Source organism: Talpa europaea (genome assembly GCF_964194135.1).
Source record: "Talpa europaea genome assembly, chromosome: 1".
In the NCBI taxonomy this organism is placed as follows: Eukaryota; Metazoa; Chordata; class Mammalia; order Eulipotyphla; family Talpidae; genus Talpa; species Talpa europaea.
In genome coordinates this window covers 142,024,595-142,048,923 of record NC_140073.1, presented here as the reverse complement: position 1 = coordinate 142,048,923, position 24,329 = coordinate 142,024,595, and the positions used below count along the sequence as shown (strand labels likewise).

Sequence of the window (24,329 nt, the reverse complement as noted above, 5' to 3'; positions counted from 1 at the left end):
GCCCAGGAGAGCTCCGGATGCTGGTGCACCGGGACTTCAGGATGTGATGTGCTCAGCTGGGAATTTGGAAGGATGATGAGGAGGGCTCTGTGAGAACAATTACGCTTGCTTTCTGATTTTGATTGAACACATGGGGAAAGAGTAGAAACACCAGTTATGATGGGGGCCTGATCTACCAAATCAAAAATATGGAAGGGGCCATATTTTTCTTGCTATGAAACCACCCTTCCATTTGGATGCCATGGCACTGGGGCCTGCTGTCACGTAATTGCTACACATGCTATTTACAGTGCAGGAATCAACTAGGCCACGAGAGGATTTTGCAATAGAAGAGGCAGACCACGTGACTGATGAATACCACCCCCCCCAGGCATACCCGCTTGAAATAAGTGTCAAGTTTAATTACAAATTAGGCGAGGTAAAGTCTGCGCCAGCTCTTTTAACACGTTGTTGTCATTGCTGTTATTAAAGACTTAACTTGAAGCAAATGTCAATGGGCTGAATCAGAATTAACCTCTTTCCTTCTTCTGTGTATAATGGGGAGGAGGAGGCCTCAGGCATGTGGGAAGCTCTGCTTATGCCACAAGTCTCTGGTCCTGGCAGAGGAGGAACCAGAAGATCCAGGTGCTCTTGTTGAGTCACAAGGCCCAGCTACTGAGCAGGTGACCCGGCAGGAATGTGTGCAGAGTTAGCCTTTCGAAACACAGCTCAAATTTGTTTAGACAACTGAACGCACCTCAGTCTGTTGGCTCTTGCTCTTTATTTTTTACTTTTTTTGAGAGCCTTAGTGAGTTTACCAGAACGTTTGAAACTGGGTCCAAGTGGTGGTGCTACCAATCTATTTCAGTTTATCATTAAACACAGGACCTGCCTCAGGGACATGACCCTTTAGCCACTGGCCCTGTGCTTTTCCCCAGCAATTACTTAACACTTGGGGGACTCTGAGGAAAGCTGGCAGTGGGAATGACACTTATAAGAAGAAAGAGACCTTCAAAATTGAACTGCAGAGAGAATGAGTAACCTCCTGAGGTGCACGGCTGACCATTGCAGAGGTAGACTTTGAGCAAAGTCTAGCTTCACACTCCCCATACTCCCATGGTCTCATGCTGTGGCCAGGCTAAGCCCAGCTATGACGGGAGGTCACAGGAAGACAGAGGATTCAGCCATCAGAGGAGCTGGGCAAGAGTTTTCAAAAGCATTGACAACAGAGGTGAATCTGAATCAATGATGAAGTTATTCAGAGAAAGGCAGGGGGTGGGGGTGGGGCACGCAGGGGAAGGGTTTGAGTAAGGGACCAAAAAAAAAAAAAAAAGAGATTTTCAGAACAAGGACTGGTCGGGGTGCGTTATCTGCAAAAATAAGTTGAAAAGTGCCTTTGGCCACCTTATACGGTTACTGTCTCAAGTCAGCGAGGTTTCAGTATTTTTTCCACTGGGGGTGCCAGCAGCACAGACTCTTAAGCTGTTGTCCCTGTCCCTCTCCAAGCAGAAGTCTGGGCAGAATGGACACTGTGCTGGGACGAAGTGGATCATTTGGAGTCGGACTGAGTTACCCGAGGCTGTTCTGTGACCGGCAAGATGGCCGCCATCATGGGCAGAACCCTTCCCCTGCCTTTCTGGGCCCCCTTCTTCTCTTCTAGGGGGCCCCTCCTGGGTTTGGCTCATGCGCCCTTCTGGCAGCACCACATCAAGGCTGGCTCTCTTTCCCAGGTTTCTCTTCCCTACCGGTTAGTCTCTCATCTCTCTTTCACCCCAGTGCTCACTTTGTACCTGCTCAAATGGAAAGAAGCAGGTATCAGGACAAAACAGGAATTCATGAGGGTTGTGAAGGAAGTGGGAGAACTAGAGGGGAGGGTGGGGAAGTGGGACGGGGCGGATGAGGAGGAGGGAGAGGGACGAGCCGGAGCTCCTGAGCAGAGGCCAGCTCCCTGAGTGCTTCCCCCTGGCTATGGCATGTGTCCACATAGCTTGTCACTGTGGTCTTTGATCTTTCCTGAATTGGGGTTGGAGCCCCCTCGTCACCATGGAAACACTGCCAGAAGCTTGGGAGGTAAAATCCTAGGATAGGACCAGGGTCTGTATGAGAACCCCGAGATTGGAGGCCAGGCTGCTGCTTGTCCCAAAGGATTTTGTAGGGTGCAGAGGTTGGATTATTTAAAGGGGGGAATGAACCCTGGCATTCACTGGCAGTTGGCATCTGGCACATCTTTGAGTTGCCAAAGAATGTGGACAGTTAACAGGGCGGTGCCCGGATGTCCTTCCCACCTGCCCAGGGCTAAGTAGGGCAGGCCATTTGAGAAGTGGTCTTGCGTGTAGTTCCAGATCCTCGGCTGATGCTGAGACACTGAGCGCCCTTCATGTTGCTCTCGCTACCTGTTTCTCTGTCCCAGTTTTGAAAGGTCTTTTCTTCTCTTGTTTCGCCACCTCCCATCCCCTCTTCTCCCAGCAACAGAGAGTCCAGAGCAGGCTATGTAAAACCACCAGGAAGGGAAGGGCGTTCCGCCTTCATCCTCCTGGCCTGGGCTTGCTCAGGTGCTCTCACCTGCCCGTGCTGTCTCCACGTGAATGCCTTGCAGGTGAGATCTCCTCAAGAGGGACCCGCTCAGGCCCAGGTGTGTTGACTTTGACTGCTGAGTATCCAAGGACAGGATTTCATTGACGCCTTAGCCCTCACCTTGATGTTAATCCATGACAGTATCTATCTTTTACCTCTTTCAACAAACTGATGTTTGGAGACTAGAAAGCCCCTTTGGGTATATAGAACTTGGAGAGAGGTTTCAGATACTGAAATGTTTCGGAGTGATTTTTATTAAACCTCCATTGCTGTGAACTGGACAGCAGTTGATACTATTGTTTTCTACCCAACAACGGATGTCATGGCTGCTCCCCTGTGCCTGTCCCAGCAAACACTCCCTTCAATGTGACAGCGGTCATATTGGATCAGGGGCTACCCAGTGACCTTGTTTTTACTTGATTACCTCCTAAAGGAATTAGGGGGTGTTAGGGGCTTTGTTTGGATGCATTAAAGTCTTGCTAAGGAACAGAGCCAAAGACTGACAAGGTAGAGGTCATGAAAACTGGAAATGGCTGCTGAATCTGGGACTCCCCAGTCAGCTTTCTAATTGGCTTGCTGAAGGCACCTCCATGTGTTTGTAACAACCAGTAAAGACTGGGCTAATTATCAACAAATGTGTTACAGGACTTTCCAGGCAATCACAAGACTGCTTCCTTGTAAGCCATTATTTTGCTTTGAGACTCTGGCATGACATCATGCTTGATGCTTTGTTAGACTTTTTTGTTTGTTACCTCCAAACACTTGAGTGGGGGAGGTAGCATCTAGAGGCTAGGTTGGAGATGGGGGAAGTAAAAGGTGGATGGTGAATGAGATACTGGAACTGTGAGGGGGTATGTTGTACAGGCTTAAATTCAAATACTCTCAGCTGTTAAAGGAACCTGTTGTCAATGGGTAAGGTGACAGAGAGTGAGCGTCTTGTATCGCTTTTGAGTCACTGTGACTTTGTGTTGTTTGGGTGTTTTAGTTTGCAGCTTTGTATCTTTAAAAGGATTTAGATAATTTAGAGAAAATCTAGGGTGGACGATAAAAATATGGAAAAGTTAGAAAGTTAGGAATCAAGTGATGGAGGGTATTACTGGGCCAAGGGTCTAAAAACATGGTCACCAGGTCAGAACTGGTGGCACTGGTGCTGGATCTGTCCACCTGGCCCCACAAATACAAACAAAAGGACCTTTGGTGCAGCCAAAGACAAAAATAATTTATTGGAACCAGTGATGTTGAAAGAGAGGGAGAACTAGCAGGACAGAGGGGAAGGAAGAAGGTCCAGTTACCCATTGGTGATGTGACATGGAGGTATAGCTGTGGGAGCCATTGCTGAGCATGGGGGCTTCCTCTGTCCTGGGGAGGGGGCCAAAGGCTTGCAGCCCAGCCTGCTGGTTGGTGGCTGGTGGGGCAGCTGCCTTCCGCAGCAGCTCTGAGGCCAATCCCGCGTGTTGTGTTCCCTTTTAAAGTCTCCCCCGCAAATGGCTTCTTTGCTCCGTCCCCTTCCCAGCAGCCCCTCTACCCCAGCCAACCCCTTCAGGACCTCAGTGTGTTCAGACCATTGCACTGTGCCCAGCACCCCTTCCCTCAGCAGGGCTCAGAGTCTGGTCCCATGCAGAGCTGCCCCCTGGAGGCGTGGCCACAAAGTTGCAGTTTGTTTGCTTGAATTTTTTTTTTTTTTTTTGGTGGGACCCTCGCCGGGGAACGAACTGGCGCTGCAGAGGCTGTGGGCAGCCTCACAGCCCAGCGCTCAAACACTGTGCCACCAGGAGAGCCCCTTGATTTTTAATTTGATTATTTTTAATTTTTTTTTACATTGTTGTTTATATTTTTACAGTATTTGATTTCTCCCCTCAGTTTAGTCCCTTAAGTATCCCACCAACATCACCTGTGAACCATCACCATGGTCCCTTGTGCTAGTCCTGCCCCTGTTTTGATACCTCTCCCTCCTCCTCCTCTGCTGTATGCCTCAGATCTATAGTTGCCTGCAAGTTTTGTCATTTTTTTAAAACTGATGTTCAGTTTCCCTATATTACCTATATTCTCTTTCCCTATAAGTGATATCAGCCGATGTTTTTCTTTTCCCTTCTGACTTATTTCACTGAGCATCATGCCTTCCAGCTCCATCCATGTTGCTGTGAATGGCATGAGTTTGTCTTTTTTGATTGCTGAGTAGTGTTCCATTGTGTATACATACCACATCTTCTTGATCCAGTCATCTGTTTTGGGGCATTTAGGTTATTTCTGTATCTTAGCTATTATGAGTAGTGCTGTAATAAACAGAGGAGAGCAGCTTTCCTTTCAAATTAATGTTTTTGTTCCCTTTGGGTAGATTCCTAGGAGTGGAATTGCTGGGTCTTGTGGTAGATCTATTTTTAGTAATTTGTGGGTCCTCCCCACAGGTTTCCACAGTGGTTTGACCAGTTTGCACTCCCACCTGCGGTGTAAGAGGGTTCCTTTTTATCAACATCGTCATGCAGCATTTGTTGTCAGTTTTTTTAATGTGGGCCATCTCACTGGTGTGAGGTGGTATCTCATTGTGGTTTTGATTTGCATTTTCCTGATAAGTGATGTTGATCACTTTTTTTTAAAGATTTATTTATTTTTGCATACAAGAGCTGGGGTACAGACCAGAGATGTGGGGGGGGGGGAGAGGATTCACCAGAGACAGAGTGGGGAACAGAACAGGCAGACTGACTGAAGTACACTGCTGAGGGGAGCAGTGGGTGATCAGGAGAGGTCTGCTGCACCATGTGGGTAGCTCCCTGGCCAGGGATCGAACTCCTGCTGCAGAGGCTATACAGAGCTTCATAGTGCTGTGCTTAACCCCTTGCGCCACCGGGGAGGCCTGATGTTGATCACTTTTTTATGTGCCTGTTGGCCATCTGCATATCCTCTTTGGAGAAGCATCTTCTAAGCTCTTCTGCCCACTTTTTGACAGGATTTTTATTTTGTTTTTGTTAAGTTGTGTAAACTCTCTGCAGATCTTTGATATCAGTCCCTTGTTACCTGTGTGGAGTACAAATACAAAAACAAAGTTGCAATTTGTACCCAACCTGGTGGGCCAAGCCAGCAGCTCTAGGGCCTGGGATGAAGGGCTGCTCCAAGCGGGAGGTACACAAGTCAGACTGACAGGGATCATAGATCTCATGTAGGGTCAAGCTTTGCTAATAATTTCAAAGTACAGTCAAAGAAAGGTGCTGAGGAAGCAGAGCGAGGTCTCCCCCCAGGACCTCGCAGGCCATGCACTGTGACACAGTAGGAGGTGAGTCTTAAGTATAAGTGCGGTTCATGGGCTGCCTCACTCCGCGGAGAGTGTTTGCATTGTGAAAGGACTCTGCCTCCTGCCTCCTCACTGTGATTGCAGCACACATGGCTTCCTCTGGGGACCCATAACCCAGTGGTATCCGGGCCCTTCTTTCTAAGTGATCCTGTGGCTGGGACATCCTGCTAAGCCTCTAATGTAGATAAGATCACTTTTTTCTGACCATGGGCACCCCTGGTTACCTGGAGGTTCAGTGATAAGGACCTTAGATAGACCACCTGCCTTCTTTCCTTTTTCCTGGAGACTTAACCTCCTCACACCTCCGCGCGCGCGCGCGCGCGCACACACACACACACACACACACACACCAGTAAATGGATCAGAGGTCAGTTGTTTTAACTCCTTCCTTCTAAGGGGTGAAGATGAAAAGGACTGGGTTTTCTATGTCAGGCAGAAAGAAATAACTTGAAGTCTTTCAAATAAAGGAAGAGCAATAATTAGAAGGGTCCTTGCTGATGGGTATCTTGGAAGAGTAATTACAAAAGGGGTTACTACTACAATGAGAAGTACTTTGGTTAAAAAAGAAAAACTTTCAGGTTTGGGGGGTTTGATTTAAAAAGTAAATTATAATTCCTAGTCTTTCCCTCCTCCCTGCCTTCTCTACTGAATGCTGCCTCCTGGTCCCCAGATGATCTCTGTTCTACTGGGCTCCTTCCTGCTCACACCTTGTCCTTGCTCTGTCCCTGTTCCTCCTCCTCAAGCTGGCAGAGATCCTGGAATACAGAAGCGGCAGTGTTTTCAGCTAAATGCTGCCACACACACAGAACTTGAAAATTGATCTACAGGATTTTCACTTGAACAGGATTTCTTGAAATCAGATGCACTAAGATCCACAAGTTGCCATCCAGAACAAAGTAAATTTTTCTCTAAATAAATTCAAAGGACAATTACACCCTAACTAGACTTTCCATTTTTGAGTAAATAGACACTGACATAGGCTAATAAAAGAAGCTATAAAAATATTAATCCTTAGGAATTTAAAATTTCTATTCTGATTATAAAAGAAGTACATTACCATTGTGGAAATTTTGGAAAGTATAGAAGAAAAAAATCCAGCTATACAAAATGCTACTCTGACATTTGACATTTATTGCATTTTTCTTCAAATATAATTATTATGTTATTGTGAATATGCACGTATATTATTATTATCTCAAAATATACATGTATTATGTTATAATAAATATATATTTATCTGATACTAATGTATCACAAGTACTAATGTTATTAACATCTTTCTTCACCTTGCATTTATAGTTAATGCTTTAATGCATATCTTTGCATGACTTTTTAAGTTGGGATTGCTTTTTTTTTTTAAGATTTATTTATTTATGCATACAAGAGCTGGGGTACAGGCCAGAGATGGGGAGGGTGAGAGGATTCACCAGAGACAGAGTGGGGAACAGAACAGGCAGACCGAGTGAAATACACTGCTGAGGGGAGCAGCGGATAGGACAAGAGAGGTCTGCTGCACCATGCGGGTTGCTCCCTGGCCGGGGACCGAACTTGTGCTGCAGAGGCTGTGGATTGCTTTATAGAGCTGTGCTTAACCCCCTGTACCACCAGGGAGGCCCAGGATTGCTTTTTTAAAAGGATATATTCTTAACAGTAATTCTTGGATTAAAGATTTTTCCCATTTTTATATATTTTGATACATACTGCCAAATACTTTCTCAGAAAGTGATTGCAATTTTTTATCTCTCAATACTAAGAGCCTCTTCCAACACACCCTTCCCAGTGTTGTCATTTTCTTTTACCTTTAATAAATAAAAGAACAACACAGAAGTCATAACTTTACCGAGAATTCCTTTTCTTATTGAAGTGTGGACATGATCTCCTAATGGATCTCTGTGAATAGCACTGATGTCTTTTGTTCAATATGATTTTCTTTCTATACTAACCCATGCTATATTTGTATCAGAATTTTTTCCAGTATGTTGCTTGTTTTTTTGTTATTCTTTCATCATGTATAAAAGCCTCAGATTCTTATTTAGTCAAATTGTGTATTTTCCATTGTGTCAAGATCCTTTTAATGGAATAGGGCATTTATCTTGGTGTAGCTCAGCTAGGTGGGATTACATGTATGATAGCATTTTTGTAAACTGAAAGGCAGACACTAATACAAGGGGTGTCAGCTCAATACTCTCCCCTCCCCCAGTACCAAAAGATCCTGTAGTCCTTAAAGCCCAGAGTATTTTCTGCAGGGATTTAGCTAAAAAGGTGTTCCTTTGTATGTTTTGCAACACTTTGGAGGTAAATCCTCAGGCATGTGTTGGTGCATCAGCACTGTCCAATAAAAATAAAATACTAACTACAAGAGTACCTTAAAAATTTTTTAATAGCTACACTGAAAAAGTGAAAATAGGGCCACACTGGTGGTGCAAGAGGTTAAGTGTCAGCACTGTGGAGCTATCTGTAACCACCGCAGCATGAGTGGGATCCCCCAGCCAGGGAGCTAACCCACATGGTGCAGCAGACCTCTCCTGTCTCCCCCGCTGCTCCTCTCAGCAGTGTATTTCAATCAATCCACTTGTTCTGTTCCCCACTCTATCTCTGGTGAATCCTCTCACCCCCCACCTCTGGCCTGTACCCCAGTTCTTGTATGCATAAATAAATCTTTAAAAAAAAGAAAAAGTAAAAATAGGTGAAATGAAACTGAAAAGTATGTTTTATTTAACCAGATGTATCCAAAATATTATCATTGCATTCTGTAATATTTTTAATTTTTTTTAATTTTATATATTTTTTACATCATTCTCCATTTTTGTGCAATGTGTGCTTTCATAGTCCCTATGAAATTCCCACCACCAATTCACCCGTGTACCATCACCATAGTCCCTTGTGCTCTTCCCACCCCTGTTTTGATACTATTCCTTTCTTCCCTCCCCCCATAGAATGTCTCTGGTTTAGAATTGCCTGTTAATTTTGTTATTTACTTTATTATAATTACTTTTTTCCCCCTGATCCCTTATTTGGATCCTCTACATTCCTCCTAAAAGTGAAACCATCTGGTATTCTTCTTTCTCTTTCTGGCTTATTTCACTGAGCATGATCCCTTCCAGCTACATTCATGTTGCTGCGAATGACATGAGTTTATTTTTTTTATTGCTGAGTAATATTCCATTGTGTATATATACTACATCTTCTTGATCCAGTCATCTATTTTTGGGTATTCAGGTTGTTTCCATACCTTACCTATTGTAAATAGTGCTGCAATAAACATAGGGGTACAGGTGTCCTTTTGAATTAATATTTTTTTGTCCTCTCCATATGAAAGCTCCATTTTTAGCAGTTGGAGGAACCTCCAAACAGCTTTCCATAGTGGTTGGACCAGTTTGCATTCCCACCTACATACTCTTCTGCATATTTTTTTTGTACTGTTTTCAACATCCAGTGTGAACGTGTCAACATCCAATAGTTCTCAAGTTGAACTAGTCCTGCTCCTGGTGCCCGAGCCGTGTGTGGTAGAGACTTGTGTTGTGCAGGCAGGGCTGGTGCTGGGTGCACAGTCAGAGCTTCCCAGGGGTCTCCCAGACTCTGGAGACACACCTTCCCTATTAAATCAAACACTTGCCTCTGTGCTTTGAAGTAGCTGCCCTCTGTAGCTTTACCTACTTAGGGTAAATGAATGAATTGGCTTTTTCTACCTTGTTAGAAAGCTAAGTCCCCTTTTCCTTTCCTGGAAGTTAGCCTTATTATCCTTTGCCTTTGGTGACAGCAAGACCAATTACCCTCCGTCCCCGTAGCTGCAGCTACCCCTGCAGCAGAGGTTGTGACTTGGTTCCAACTAGTTAATTAGGCACAACAATGTCATGTGACATTAAACCCCAGTCCTTCCCACTGGCAGTATTAGCCACATCACATCTTCAGTTTGCTGCTTAGCCCTAAAATGTACGTGGATGGGAACCCCACAAATTAGACAAAACCATCTTGAAATCGCCACGCTAAGCAGCCCTCTTGGTGGCTTTGCTGGCACAGTCTCCAGAGCTTCCAGCTATCCCTCAGCTTAACCTGGTTAAAACCAGATAAAGAATTAGGTCAGAGGCCTCTGGCTGCTGAGTAGCCTGTTTCCAGAACTCCTGCAGAGCTGTGGAATAAAAATAAACATGGAGACTTGGAAAAGCATTTTCTGGCATTTGCACTTGGTTTGCTGGAGGTCAAAGTTCTAGCTCAAGTTCTAGGTCAAAAACAGATGAGCAGGGCCTCCCTGGTGGTGAAGGCAGTTGAGTGCTGCCCTGTGAAGCTGTCCGCAGCCTCTGCGGTGCAGGTTTGATTCCAGCCGGGCCGGCGAGAATGCCACATGGTGAGGCAGACCTCTCCTGTCTCGCCCACTGCTCCCCTCAGCACTGTATTTCTTCAGTCTGCCTGTTCTGTTCTGTTCCCTGCTCTGTCTCCAGTGAATCCTCTCACCCTCCCATGCATCTAGCCTGTACCCCCATTCTTGTCTAAAAATAAATAAATCTTTTAAAAAAACAAACAGATGAGCAGTATAAAAAGCAGTGGGACCCCACTAGCAACCAGGAAGGCTGTGCCTTTTTGAGGTGTGCCCTGTGCTGACTCCAGGGTGGTATTTGGGGTCTGAGGCTCTGAATGGTGGGGAGCAAACTGCCCAACTGCCAGACCTTAGGAAGTTTCACTTTATCTGTCAGCTTGTGTGGGGTGGAGTCTGAGGGCCTAGTGGTCAGTGCAGCAGGCAAACCCCACTAAAGCCCAGCTTCCCTGGGAGTCAGAGAAAGAGAAGGTGGATAGCTCTGGAAGGTCAGTGGGGAGGGGACTCAGATGCAAGTCGGTCACCCAGAGAATCTTGTTCTTATTTTCTGTAGGGGTATCTGATAAAGCTCTGAGACAGGTCACTGCTCCAGGGTGAGATCTCATTTTCACAGGCCTTCAAGTTACCAACACTTAGACACCAGAATCCTCTCCAGCATGATGAGAGGTCCAGGCTGAAGTGATAGAGTCCCCTGTTGGCAGTGATTGGTGGTCCCTCCAAGTCCTGGAGTCCTATGGGCCTAAGTGCTAGGTCCCTGGGCTCTGGCCCCTCCTTGGCCTCTGCTCCTCCCCTCTTCCCCTGCCACCTCCCCTACCCCCAGCCCCCACCAAAGTTCATTAGTCTGTTGATTATCCTCTGATACATCAGGCCTCTTGCTGTGTCATTTGATCCTGTGCCATGTGTGCCAGGGTAGAGGCAGAGGTTAATGCATGGACCAGCTGTCTAGGAACAGTGAAATCTGATCCTATCTTTCCCTAAATTTACTCAGTGTCTGGTGGGTGGAGAGAACTGGCTTCTGTAGTCCTGAAAGAGGATGTCCCTCCTGAGTCAGTGGCCTTGACATGGTCCAGAGTCAGGTGTGTTTAAAGGAAGACGGAGCTGCTTCTGTCACCTGAGTGTCACCTCTCTCCCCAACATGTCCCCCTTTGCTGCCCCCCCACCCATGACGATGGGTTGCTCTGTCCTGCCTTCTGCTGCTGGGCAGTGAGCAATGCCTTGAAGGGGGGTGGCGCCAGCTGGAGAACAGAGAGCCCCTCCTCTGTCTTCCAGGCCTGAGTGCCCATTCCAGGAGCTGCATTTGGAATGGAAGTCCCTGGAAGTTATGATCTATTTCTTTCTGTGTCCCAGTTTCCGCACTGGTGACAGGGAGGGACAAGGGAGTGGGTTACATTGGGCCTAAGCAAAGCTGCTGAGGTCCAGCCAGGAGTGTGGGGTATGGAGCCAGACTTGAGTTTAAACTGAGGTCCCTCGCTTATAGCTGTGAGGTCTTGGATGCTCTATTTGATCTCACAGAGCCTCACTTAACATCTCTCTAGAAAGGGGTTGGGGGACCCCCCGCTCCCTGGATTTTGTGATGGAGGCAACAACATACCCAGGGTGTCTGGGATGGTGCCTGCCATACAGTGTAGCCTCAGTGGCTGTTATTATTTAAAGGGACTTAGGAGAAAAGTACTTTTCAAATATCAGATGCTTCATCAGGCATGGGGTGGAAGAGGGCAGTGGATCACATTGTTTTATTTCACCTTGAATTTATTCTTTACCCCCAAAATATGGGAATCCAAATATCCTAACTACATAAGCCCCCCTCCTTCAGTATAGATTAGTGCCATGTGGCTTCTCTGGTAAGATTTTATGTGCCTTTCTAGTTCCACAATAGGCACATTGTCACCTCAGCATGTAGACTCTGTGGGAATCACCATGTTTGTGTGAGTCCAGCAGCCCCACTGGGTACCTGCTGGGTACAGAGAGCTGTGTAAGACCCGGATGGAGCCAGCTTGTGTCCAAGGAGACTGCTTTTCATGGGGGAGGCACCAACAATACTGCACAGTAAATAACTCTACAAGAACTGAAGAATCTCAAAGGAAGAAGTCATTCCTTTCAACTGTTGAGAAAGGCAAAGGCTTCTCAAGGTGGCCATAGTTGAGTTGAGCCATGAAAAGGGAATAGGATTTAGATGGCTGTGGAATGAGTATGGAAATAAACATAGTCAAAGGCACACAGATTCGAGGTGCTCGGGAATAGGCTGGGGTCCCCACTGGCAGGGCCTCCGGGTATGTGGAAGGAATTGGTGAAACAAGTCAGATTTTGGAAAAGCTGCTCAAGACTGAGATTTTATTCAGTTAGCAGTGGGGCCCACTGAAGTTTTGGGTCAGGGAGAGAGCTGGCCGACTGGGAGGAGAGGGGAGAGATAGTCTGGAAGGAGAGGGACCAGTTCCTGCAGCTACTCAAGTCAATTAAAGCTGAGCAATAGGGATAGAAAAGAGAGGGATCTTGTAGCAGAGGCAAAATCAACAAGATTAGGTGGATTTGAGGGTGGGGCGGAAGGGGAGTGAGCAGCAGGTAGCCACGTGGGGCGTGTCAGGGAAGTCTCAGCTTGAAGGGAGTCGGGTTGGGCTCTGTGGACTGGCGCCGTCAGCAGTCCGTCGTGTGAAGACATCCAGCAGAAGGGGGCATATTGAGGCCTGGAGCTGAGGCTTGGGGTCAGGGCAAAAGAAGGAAACTTGGAGTGACTGACGGGGAAACCAAGGCATTAGGGGAAGTTACTCATGGAGAGGGAGGTGAGAAAGACCAAAACAGAGTCTTGGAAAGGGCCACATGACAGGATAAGATAAAGGATGGAAAGGAACCAGCAAGGAACGAGAGGAGGTGATGAGTGAAATCACCTAGTGAGGGCACATTAGAGGCAGCAGATCCAAACCCTACTGCCGACTGACTGTGAGATACTAGAGCTCCCCTCTGTCTTCTAGGGAGGCTAATACCTACCTTATGGGGTGGAGTCCAAGCCTACCACCCTGAGTGGACCCACCATATATGCGCATTCCTTTTTTTTCTTTCCCCAAAAACCCAAAGAACATGTTAAGAAGTGGATGCTTGAGAAAATAGGAGGGTCTTTGGAAAGTTCTTTGAGACACCCCCATTTAGTCACTAGTGAGATGGCAGGGCACTTTCGCTGGGTAGCAGATACCAAGGAAGCACTTGCTAAGGGCTCTCAAGAAAGGGAGGAGAACGTGGGAACAGTAAGTGGAGGCCGCCCTTCTAAGCATGTAGGGAAGGCCAGGGAGCGTGGCTCTTGCATCAGGGAAACCAGCTATCGCTTAAGAAGAGTGAGCTAATTCCTTGCAAAATCCTTTTTCTCTTGGAGTTGGCATATGAGGTCAAGCTTTTGTTCAAAGCTGCCAGCTGAATTCATTCTGCAGGAGGAAGTCCCTCCAGGGAGCCAGTGAAAGTGTGGTTTGTCACGTGAGCTTGGCCTGGGCTGCTGGGTCTGAATTAGCATTCTTCTGACCCTGCAAGGATGGAAGAAGGCTGCCAGTTCCACAGGGGTGTTTGCCAAGGAAAGGTGGGGCAATGAGTGAGGAAGAAGCATCTTGGGTAAGTCTCAGAAATCAGGATTTTTTCCTCCATTCTGAAGCCTAAAACGTAGTATCAGAAAAGTCTGGGGGAGGCATGAGGGGTGTGCATGGCTCTCCCTGTTGTAGACAAGCACAGCCCCCTCAAAAACATTGATCTTTCTCCTTAGTCTCTCAGAAGCTCAGAGCAGCTTCTGCCACTGCTCAGCACCCGTGAAGCTCTGCCTCATGGAGGCGATGGTTCTGCCTTTGTCTCATTCCTCAGTGATGAGGTGGGCAGGAGAAGTGTGGGAGAAGACAGGGATGGAAGAGTGAGAGGGGTGAAGTCCTTCCAGCTGCTCTGAGGAGGGGACACACAGAACCGAGGTCCCCAAAGGAAGGACCAAGCACCCTGTCCAGCCAGTCGAGCCTGGGGAGGACATTTCTGGGTATGGCAGTGTTCTTGGTGAGCCTGGGAACACTTCACCTCTAGAAAATGTCTGTTTTCTCCCAAGATTTCAATTTCTTTTGCTTAGTTCTTCCTCAGGCACAGGTGCTGTGGCTTCAGAGTTTCTCTTCTCTAAACAACTGTTCTTCCATCTTCTCCCTCTTTGTTTCCTTTCTTCCCTCCCTTGTTGTCTTAAGAGGCAGTGTGGACAGAGGCTAAGTGAGTTGTCCGCGTAACCAGACTGCATGGGCTTGCAATCTCTGCTTCTCACTCCCTGCTGTGCACTCTCGGTAGTTATTTCACCTCACTGAGCCCCAGTTTTCTCATTCTTTTTTTAAATTAAATTTATTTTCTTACAACATTGTTAATTTTTTTACAGTATTTGATTTCCCAGTCTCCTCATTCTAAAAATGCAATAATATCTGAGTCATAGAGTAACAAATCATATTATGGGAATTAAACTGAGTAAATTCACATAAAGAGCTTAGAAAACAGTGGCTGTGGGAAGTGGTAGGTTCTCTGTGGCATAATCTGTCTGTATATCTATCCTTTTTTTTTGGGTAAATACCTTGAAATTCATTTTTAATTTTGTCAGGTGTTCCCAGAAAAGTACGTTATGGTGAAAGAATCTATAGAATTTATATTTCTAGAAATCATAAATTACATATTTGTGTAGAAAGTATAGAAATTGTACTTCAGAATCTCAGTGATAGAGGGCTTATCTTACAGAAAGGTAAGTTTTCAGAATAGAAAGTTGTGTCTTATGTTGTTTATGATTATATCTTTAGTTATTTATGTTGTTTATGTCTTTCTTGTGATTTTCACCGGTTAGTTTTGCATTTTGAAGCTGTGCATATTTTAAAAAAGGACTTCTTTTTCCTTATAGCAACTGTTTAAACTTGAGGGACATTGTCACTTCCAAAGACTTCTGATCTGCAAATCTGTCAACCAGGCCACCCTCCTGTGGTTTCCCAGCACTTTGTCATCTTGAATATCCTCCTGCTGACTGCACCCCTGCTTGACAGAGTGCCCAGCTCTGTGCAGAGTGCATGAGCTGCCATTTCCATGTGAGCAATGCTTGTGTTAATGCAGCACAGGATGACACTCATTTTTGAGCTACATTTCCATTCCTTTAGGGCAGGGCCCCTGAGCTATTTGTTCTTAATATGCCCAGTGCTGTGCTTGGTCCAGAGCAGGGCCCAGTTAAATGCAGACAGAATGCCACGTATCGGGTAGACTTGGAGCTTCTGGTTTAATCAAACCCTAGGCAAGTCTTTCATAAGAATTGCTGTATGGCCAGTCCCATGCCTCTGGTACTTTGTGTTGATATTTTCAACCTAAGAGTAGGATTTTTTAAATTGTGACCTGCATATTTTATTTCACAGGTCTTATTGGTCATATGTGTTTTAAATCTTGACTGTCTCATGCCATATATTAGCTACCTCTCCTGCCTCTGTGACCTTTGACTTTATAAAGTTGCTGAGAATAATGATGACGGGGAGCTGAAGCTGAGCCCTATCAGGCATTATGAGACACCTTTCCCCAGACAGACATCAACAATTTCAAGTACTGTTTGGTTGCTGCAAAACTACCTTAGTCTGCCTTACCCATCTCACGTTCTCTGTGAAAAGCAAACATCAGAGAATCTGTTAGAGACTTGTTAAAACCCAGATGTCCTCCCATGTATTCCAGGTGGTTCTTGTATTTATCTGATATTTCCCACTATGTACAAAATGAAGGAAAGCTGGAGAATCAGTGAATATGATGTCTCTATCTTTTAGAGGATCACTTCATTTTAAATAGAAAGTAACACAAGATGATGTGAATTGGTGAAAATTGAAAGGAAAAAGATAACAGCTACCATGTCCAAAGAATTCATTTCACCAAGAACCTGTCTCTTTCAAGTGAAAGTATTTGCCTATTATTGCCTTTGTAGTTCCCTGATTTAGATGTTTAATTTTTGCAAGCACTATTGTTACAGCTACAATTGCATGGTGCCTTGTTTTGATGTTGCTGTTGAGTTGAAGTAGGAATTCCCACAGGGATGAATTTAGTGCATGACACATGTGGTACTTAATACCTTTTGATGGTGAGATTAGGAAGCATGCCTAAACAGCAAAAAGACTTAAGGCATTTTTCTAGTTTTAAGGCACATTAGGAAAACATTGTCATCTTTGAGGGTGCATTTTCTATAAACCAAACATACATGTTTATTCTAACTCTGCTTCTGTCTATACCAGGTGGTCAAAATGTCAAGTTCAAAAATCATCTGCAACCTGATATTCTGATACAGAATGATTGTTAAAACATATTAAGTGAAAAGCACAGGATAGTGTATACTACCATTTATGGGGAAAAAATGGAAGGGGACAAGGGAAACTGGGAATATTTCTTACTTGTAGAGAGGGCACTGGTGGCTGGGGGGAATGGGCCAGCCTTTTTGAATTGTGAATCATAGAATATTAGTACTTTTTGAATTGTGAATCATAGAATATATTGCCTATATTATCTTGCTGACACAAGCAAACAGTACATGTATAAGAGAGAAGGCACTTGGTTGAGGATACAAAAATAAATAGTCATTCTTTTCTGGTCTTTGTTGTTATTGTTTAAAGGGCAGGTAGGCTTTGCAATTAGATGCACATAGATCTGAATTCTCGCTTGAGTGTTAAGGGCATGGGGAAAGTTATATAACTTCATGAAAATTTGGGGAAAACCTTCTTGGCTGGGTTTTCATGTAGATCAAATATAGTAAGGGCCATTTCTTAAAGTTCAGTTTGTGATGATATGATCCTGGGGTTTAGAATGAAGTAGATAAAGCAGATTTCAGCCTGGTATGAACGACTTCCTCTGAAGAGGATTTTTCACCATTCAGGAAAGACAAAAGTTCATCCTACTGCTTGGGTTTCAGATAGGGGTTAGATTTTGTCTCAAAGTTATTATGAATCAAAGGTTAACTTTGAACTGATCTTTAGATCCAGCCCTAAGGATTCAAGACAGTTGAGTGGTTAAGCAAATACTTAGACTTCTTATCATTGGCTCTTTGGAAGAAATCAGTCAATTAGATATAAGTCATTTCCTTTCACCTGTCATAGCAGCAGTCTTGTGAGCATGAGAAGCTCCACTCTGATGGACAGAATTCAGGGGAGGCAACATAAATTTTCCCTGGATACACAAAAGTGTTGCTACTCTAGGTCAATACCTAAGGAATTCCTGGGGACAAATATTTGGGCAGGCAGAATCATTAACATTGTGTTTCTGTAACTTTAGCCATCTCCAAAACTAAATAGATACATATACTGAACATTTCCCCCAGGGGCTAGAGGTAGGAAAATATGACAATCATATTTTGTGCTGTATTTATATTTTTCTTTTGGCTTAAGTACTGAGTAAGTGGGCTTTGTAATATGACTCCTTCAGATGCAAGCACCTGAAAGAGAACTCCAGTTATTTAGTATACAGAGGTGCTGCAAAGCAGAGCTTCCTGAAACAGTAGCTGATGGATTCCTCTTAATTTCAACTTACTCATCTTCTTCTTTTCTTTTAGATGTGTTTTGAAGATTAGTGAAGAGAAGAACCACATATTTAAACAGCATAAATTTGGGAATCAGAGGTTTAGGCAAATGGGTAAAAGTAAAACTGGATTTTATTTTTCTACAGGAGTGGCAAAAACTCAACTATGACATCTACACCCTGCGGCAGATTCGAAGGGAAGTGAGAAATAGATGGAAACGTATTTTGGAAGATTTAGGTGAGTCTGAAAGCGGTCATGAAATAATAAAAGCAGCTACTTGTGATTGTTCCTTTACACTGTCTTCACTGTGCTTTGTCTAACAGGAGTGCCAGACATGGACTAATTAGTACCACTATGTACTAGTTATTTCCTCAATCCTGTCCTTGCACCATCAAGCACAACAACCTGATCTTTCTGTTATCACCAGTCCTTGTCTTGAGGACGCATTTTGCCATGTGTTACTCAGCTGTCATCATGATTGAGTAGCATGGGGCTGTGGAATAATATGGTCATCACACCTGAATTTTTTGGCATTATTCATTGATTGAATTAGACTAGAGTGATTGACCAATAAATAATAGTAATACGTGAGACAGGCAGGGAAAAATATTGCCTGTAAACGAGACAGGAAGATCCAAGGTAGACTTTTAGAAGGACTAAAAGGAAAAAAAAAATTCAAAATTGGAAAAATACATTAAAACAGATATTGGATATTGGTATTTCCTACTTCTGCCATGGTTGTAATATAATAAACATGGCCCTCACAATCTAAGATAAGCTTGTTTTAATGTTTAAAAACGAGTTGTCAGTTTTGAATTTGATTTCCCTGCTTTGAAAGACAGCATGACACCTTAGTGTTGCATCTTTCCAAATATCGGGTTCCAAGTTGCTAGCCTCGATTACAGTGGATGAAGTGGGGCCTCTGCCTCATGACTCACCTAATATTGTGATTTTATCATGTCCTTTTCAGAAATGTAAGTTATTCCAGGCAGGTTTAAATCTATGAATCTTTTATACCATTGGGTATGTGATTTTAACCAGCCAAGGATATTTTCCTGGGAAAGGAATCTGGGGTTGGAGCAGGAGGTGCCTGGAGGTAACCACTTTTTACATTTTTTTTTTTAAATTTTCTACTTTGCAGGTTTTTTGGGGAGGCTCGGAACCCTGGGGACCAGGGAAGAGGTGAAGAGTAGGGAGTGGGAGAAGGGTTTCAGTTCAAGAAAAGGGTAGGGAGCTGCCAGTGGGTAAGCATCTGCAGCTTAACTCTGAAAATGGAGTAAGAAGGAACATCAAAATAATTTTAATTAAAGACTCTGCAGAGCACACTATTTGGGGCATCGGTACATGGAGAGGTGCTCTCTTTCCTGCGTTTGTGCAGAAGCCACATCTGGGCCCCTATGTGGCCTCCTCTGGGGTCACACTGCAGATCATTTCCTTGTGACTGCTTTATATGAGGGGTACATTTTTTTAACTTAGGTTTTCAAAAGGAAGCAGACTCTTTGCTGTCAGTGACGAAACTCAGCACCATCAGTGATTCTCAGAACACCAAGAAAGCACGAGAGATACTGTTAAAACTGGCTGAGGAGACCAGTATTTTCCCAACAAGTTGGGAGCTCTCAGAGAGATACCTGTTTGTGGTGGTAAGTGGATGCATTTTTCATCTGTCCTGATTTTGGTTAAGCTTTTGGCTTTTCTATTGTTCCATATACTCATCATTCCAGCTCCACCACCATGTCCACACTAGGAGGTGGCCGATGATGCTGGCATCTTATACATTGGTTTCCGGTGGCCAACAGCCTCAAAAATCACATGACTTTAAAATTTAGATATCTGAATTGCATTCAGAGCTATTGAGACTGGCTCATGGCTCAAGAACCTGTATTTTTTTCAGCCAATATTTCTGTGTAGTGAGCATTTTGACCATTTGTAGGTCAAAGAGATGTGAGAAATTCTGTTTATATAACCTAAGGTGGAAACACAATTTATAAGCACTCTCAACTTGTAGAATGTTTCTTAGGTAATGTAAATAAAGGATTAAGGATCGTCTCTTAATTTGTTGGGAAGATTTAATTAATGTTTTACTCTTTATGTTTAGGGTGGATTTTACTGTTGTTAGTTTGACTTTTTTCCATCAACAAAGCTGGTTCTCATCTTGACAACATTTTTATTTTTAATTTTTGGGCAGGACCGCCTCATTGCTCTTGATGCTGCAGAAGAATTCTTTAAAATTGCCAGTCGAACTTACCCTAAAAAGCCTGGGGTCCCGTGCCTGGCAGATGGCCAGAGAGAACTACGCTACCTTCCACTTCCGAGTCCCTAAGGAAAAGCTCTGAGGCAGAACTGGAATCGGCCTTTGGGATTCAAGAGTCACAAAGGCTGGATGAATGCATGTAGAAGAGAGTGAGCAAATCGAGGACTTGCTAAGTTTCCGAATCCTATAGACATCTAAGGGTTTGGATAGCTGGTCTTCTTGAGGACCTTACTCAGAGAAATGTTCAGTTTGCAATGAAAAACACTGGTGAACTTGTGTCAGGAAGGTGGTCAGTGGGATATTTCTTTATGAGTGATTAGATTTCAAGAACCCATTGCCCCGTTTGGGGTGGTTGTTCAGTAAGCTTTAATTGCTAGCCCTATTGGAAGAATAGGATATTTTCTTAATAAAACAATAACAGTACTGGAGCTATGTCACTAGGCCCAAATATGGATTACTAGTTTTTAAATAATTGTTATATAGAAGCTAACACCAAAATAATGCTGGGCATTATGTGCCCTTTCTTTGATTTGAAAGAAACTTCACAGTCTTGGAGGCTGTCAGAGGCATCATTTTGTGTATCAGTAATAATTTTTTCAGAAGTACAGATGTACCAGGTAATAGAAATGTCTAAGAAGGCTGCTCAGAAGTAGAATGACCCAGAGCAGAACTGCCTATAGCTTTGTGGACAAAAGTTCTGTCTTGGGTTGTGGTACAAGCATCTTAAAATTCCAGACATTATTGATATCTTGTTACCTGATTTTTGCACAGTATCCATTTCTACTCTACAAACCTTTGCTGTTTTATCCAGGATAGCATGCAGAAGCTGAAACATTTGACCTCCATTTCCTTTTCTTCTCTTGAAACTGTTTCCAGCTCACTGACTGCCTCTTGCCCTGACCCAGGACCCCACAGGCATACTCTCGCAGCTCTGCAGTTGAACTGCAGAAGGTCATTGCCAACCTGTTTCCATTCTGAAGGTGATTTCCACCCCGGAGCAATGCTGCCAGTACAACTTGTTTCTATCCGCAGATTAAAAAGTCCAGCTTCAAAAGTGACTTGTCCTTTAAGCAAGGAGCTTGACATGAAATCATGGTTTATTTTATTGAAAAAAAACTTTAAGAATTTGTAGGATTTATTAGTGGATTGCTGAGAACAATGGCAATATTTTTATTTTTATAGATTTTGCTCTTCTATATCAAAAAGTAACTTGTATTTAGTTTCTGGGGGACTTGAAAATTTCCATATCTTGAATAGCTCTTTTTGTAGTGCATACAATGATTAAAATATTTGTTAGAGGAGGTAGGTATCCTCCATTTATATGCATTACAGACCAATTTAACTGACCGGTTTTAGGAAAATCCTTCCTAGTTTAACAAATCAGCTGAAAGTTTTATTTTTTATATTTAATGCTTAAGCCCTCTTTTGTGTTCTTTAAAAATAGCCTGCAGATATTTTCCCTTCCCTTTCTGTAGGCTCTTGCAAAATAAGCACACCAATAGTAAAATAAAAAATAAAATAAATCTTTGAAAATTGTATTACTTTCATCTGTGTCCTCCGAATTTGTGTTTTGTTTTTCTGCTTTTTTTAATGTCCAAATAGATGAGGTTGTTGGCATCCATGGAGAATGTATTATAACCAGCGTCTTTATTTTTATGTAATGAATGAGTAAAGATAATATTGTCTCTGTGATTATAAAAATATATGAAATTATCCAGGAAATTCTTCTTCTAAAGAATTAAAAGGTTTCTGAATTTATTATTATTTTTTTTTTGTAGGACCCTTGCCAGCAACCGGGGAACGAACTGGCGCTGCAGAGGCTGCGGGCAGCCTCGCAGCCCAACGCTCAACTGCTGCGCCACCAGGGGAGGCCCCTGAATCTACTTTTTAGTTGAATGTCTGTGATATTTCCAGGAATTTAAGGGAAAGAAATAATCCCTTTAAATTAAAGGGTAAAGAAGCTGAGAAGAGAGAGATGGGCTTAAGGACCTCTCCTTATTCTAATGCCAGCCAAGGGGCAGATCTGGGCCCAAGTCCAGTGGCCAACTGCAGTGCGTGAAGGGTGACTTAAGTGACCACTTCAGAAGTCACTACATGCTCAGCAGGACCAGGCTCCACAGATATGCATGAGGCTGGAGGGCTTCCCTGCTTTCTAAATGTCTCCCTGTTGCCTTCTGTAGTACTTCTTATAGGATCTGTGTATGCAGGGCAATTTCATGTTGTAGACGGATGGAAGATTTTATATTAATATTTATTTTTATGGGTACCAGAGGGAGAAAATTCCCTGTGATTAGATCAAACATGTGAGCTCCTATTTCATGGGTTTTATTGCAGTGAACAATGAAGTGTTTATGTTTTCTTAACAGAGGCACCTAAGAAGGCACAGTGGACACATTGACCAAAATGATAAGGAACTTATTGGTGAGGGGACACCAGCATCACTGAGAAGCTCAGTGGTAGCCCCATAGGCCAGATGATATTCTAGAAGAGGGCTCGCCCAAAGCAGTGGGGACAGAAGTGTAGAAGCTTGGTGGCAGCACTTCACTCTCAGAAGCAAAGTGGGCACATTTATGAGTGTTTAGGTCTGACTGATACCTGCAGAAAGATTAGGAGATAGCTGATAGAACATGGCATCCCTCAGAGCAAAATAGATGGTTAACCAATAGGAGTATTGCTCAAGTTACAGCATCAAAAGATCTCAAGGATGGAGGAACAGGAAATAGATAGGTCACACACATCCTAATTACAAATTATGATCTCTTTCCAAGTTTCCAGATCTTGGCTGTTTTCCAGACTAAACTACTGACAGAAGGACAGGCTGGATCCCCAAAAAGAATTTGCAAGAAAACTGCAAGTGTATTTGTCAATAATTTCCCTTGTTCTTTAGAAGGACCAATGGTTACCTAGAAAACTGTACTGGGGAAATACTCAGAGGACACAAGGCCTAATTTGACATTTATACTCAGGGATAACAGTGTTATTACAGCATGCGTTTTAGAATGGGCCAGATTCAGGACCTCCCCAGTGGCGCAGCAGTTGAGCGCTGGGTTGCGAAGCTGCCCGCAGCCTCCACAGTGCTGGTTCGATCCCCAGCTGCCGGGCGAGGGTCCCACATGGTGCGCAGACCTTTCCTGCCTCCCACTGCTCCCCTCAGCAGTGTACTTGGTCAGTCTGCCTGTTCTGCTCTCCGCAGTGGTTCTGGTGAATTCTCTCACTCTCCCGCGCTTCTGACTGTACCCAGTGCTTGTATAAATAAATAAATAAATCTTAAAAAAAAAATAGAATGAGTCAGATTCAGATAATAAAGAAGTCTTATTATCTGACTTCTACTCAATGACCATCTCCCTACTTCCAATGTAAATGATTGCACTGAACATATCTGAGACTTGACAGAACCACTACATGTTCCTTGGTCTATGGGTTAAAAACTGTTTTAATAGGAAAGCTCAGTGGAACACTCTGAAACCACTCTACCTCCCTGGCCAAGATAATAAACCAAAATCAATATTGCATCCCAGGGAGGTGGCAGGAATCAGTGTTACCCTTAAAGACCTAAAGGCTGCGGGAATGTTGGTCCTGTTGAAAATTCCATTTAATTTACCACTCAGCCTCTATGGAAATTAGATAAATTCTGGAGAATGAGAGTGGATTATTGGAAACAAGTGGTAGCCTTAATTTCAGTTGCTGAGTTAGATATGGGATCTTTGAGAGAATGAGTTAACACAGACTCAGCTACATGGTTTATGTGGCCATGTACCTGGCTAATCAATATTTTGTTTCTATACCAATAAGAAAGTGTTTGCCTTTACTTGGGATGGATGATCGTATGTATTTGTGGGCTTGCTCCAGAGCCATCTAAACCCTCCCACTTTCTGTTATAGTCCAAAGGAATCTGGACCACATGGGCACTGGGCAGAACATCACATTGGTTACCTGTATCAATGGCATTATATCTGATGAACAGCAAGTGGCAAGTACAACGGAGGCCTTGGCAAAAATATGCACTTTAGAAGTTGGGAGATAAATCCTATGAAGTCTTGGGGACCTGTTTCTACAGGGAATGTTTTTAGGTATCCAGTAGTCTAGGGCATTGTTGGATCAGCCCTTCCAAAGGAAATGATGATTTTTCTCATCTTACACTCCCATCTGTAAGAAGCCAGCAGAATGCCTGGGGGCCTCTCCATGTTCTCACCTGCTGCATCCCTGCACCTGATAGCACCACCAGCTGTGAGGGAGGGCCAGGGCAGGAAGGGGCTCCAAAGAAGGTCCATGCTACAGTCAAAGTGCCTTCCACTTGGATCAGAGGGCTCTGCAGACCTTTGGCCCTGGAAGTCTCAGTGCTAGGGAAAGCTCAAGAGACCATGTTGTTTGTAAGGAGACCTATACATCATTTAAGAAACTGCTCATTATGAGCTGG

The 24,329-nt window shown here is 43.9% G+C and overlaps 1 protein-coding gene across 1 annotated transcript in view; it reads left to right on the top strand.

Annotated features, from left to right (window-relative positions):
• Positions 1-19,981, top strand: part of MREG (melanoregulin) — a gene marked incomplete at both ends in the record, with an annotated part of 44,698 nt that extends 24,717 nt beyond the window's left edge. The window contains 3 exons of the mRNA XM_084242633.1: positions 17,808-17,898; positions 19,138-19,301; positions 19,847-19,981. Coding sequence (XP_084098759.1) covers positions 17,808-17,898; positions 19,138-19,301; positions 19,847-19,981 — 390 coding nt within the window. The remainder of the gene's footprint in view (positions 1-17,807; positions 17,899-19,137; positions 19,302-19,846) is intronic.
• Between the last annotated feature and the right edge of the window lie 4,348 nt (positions 19,982-24,329).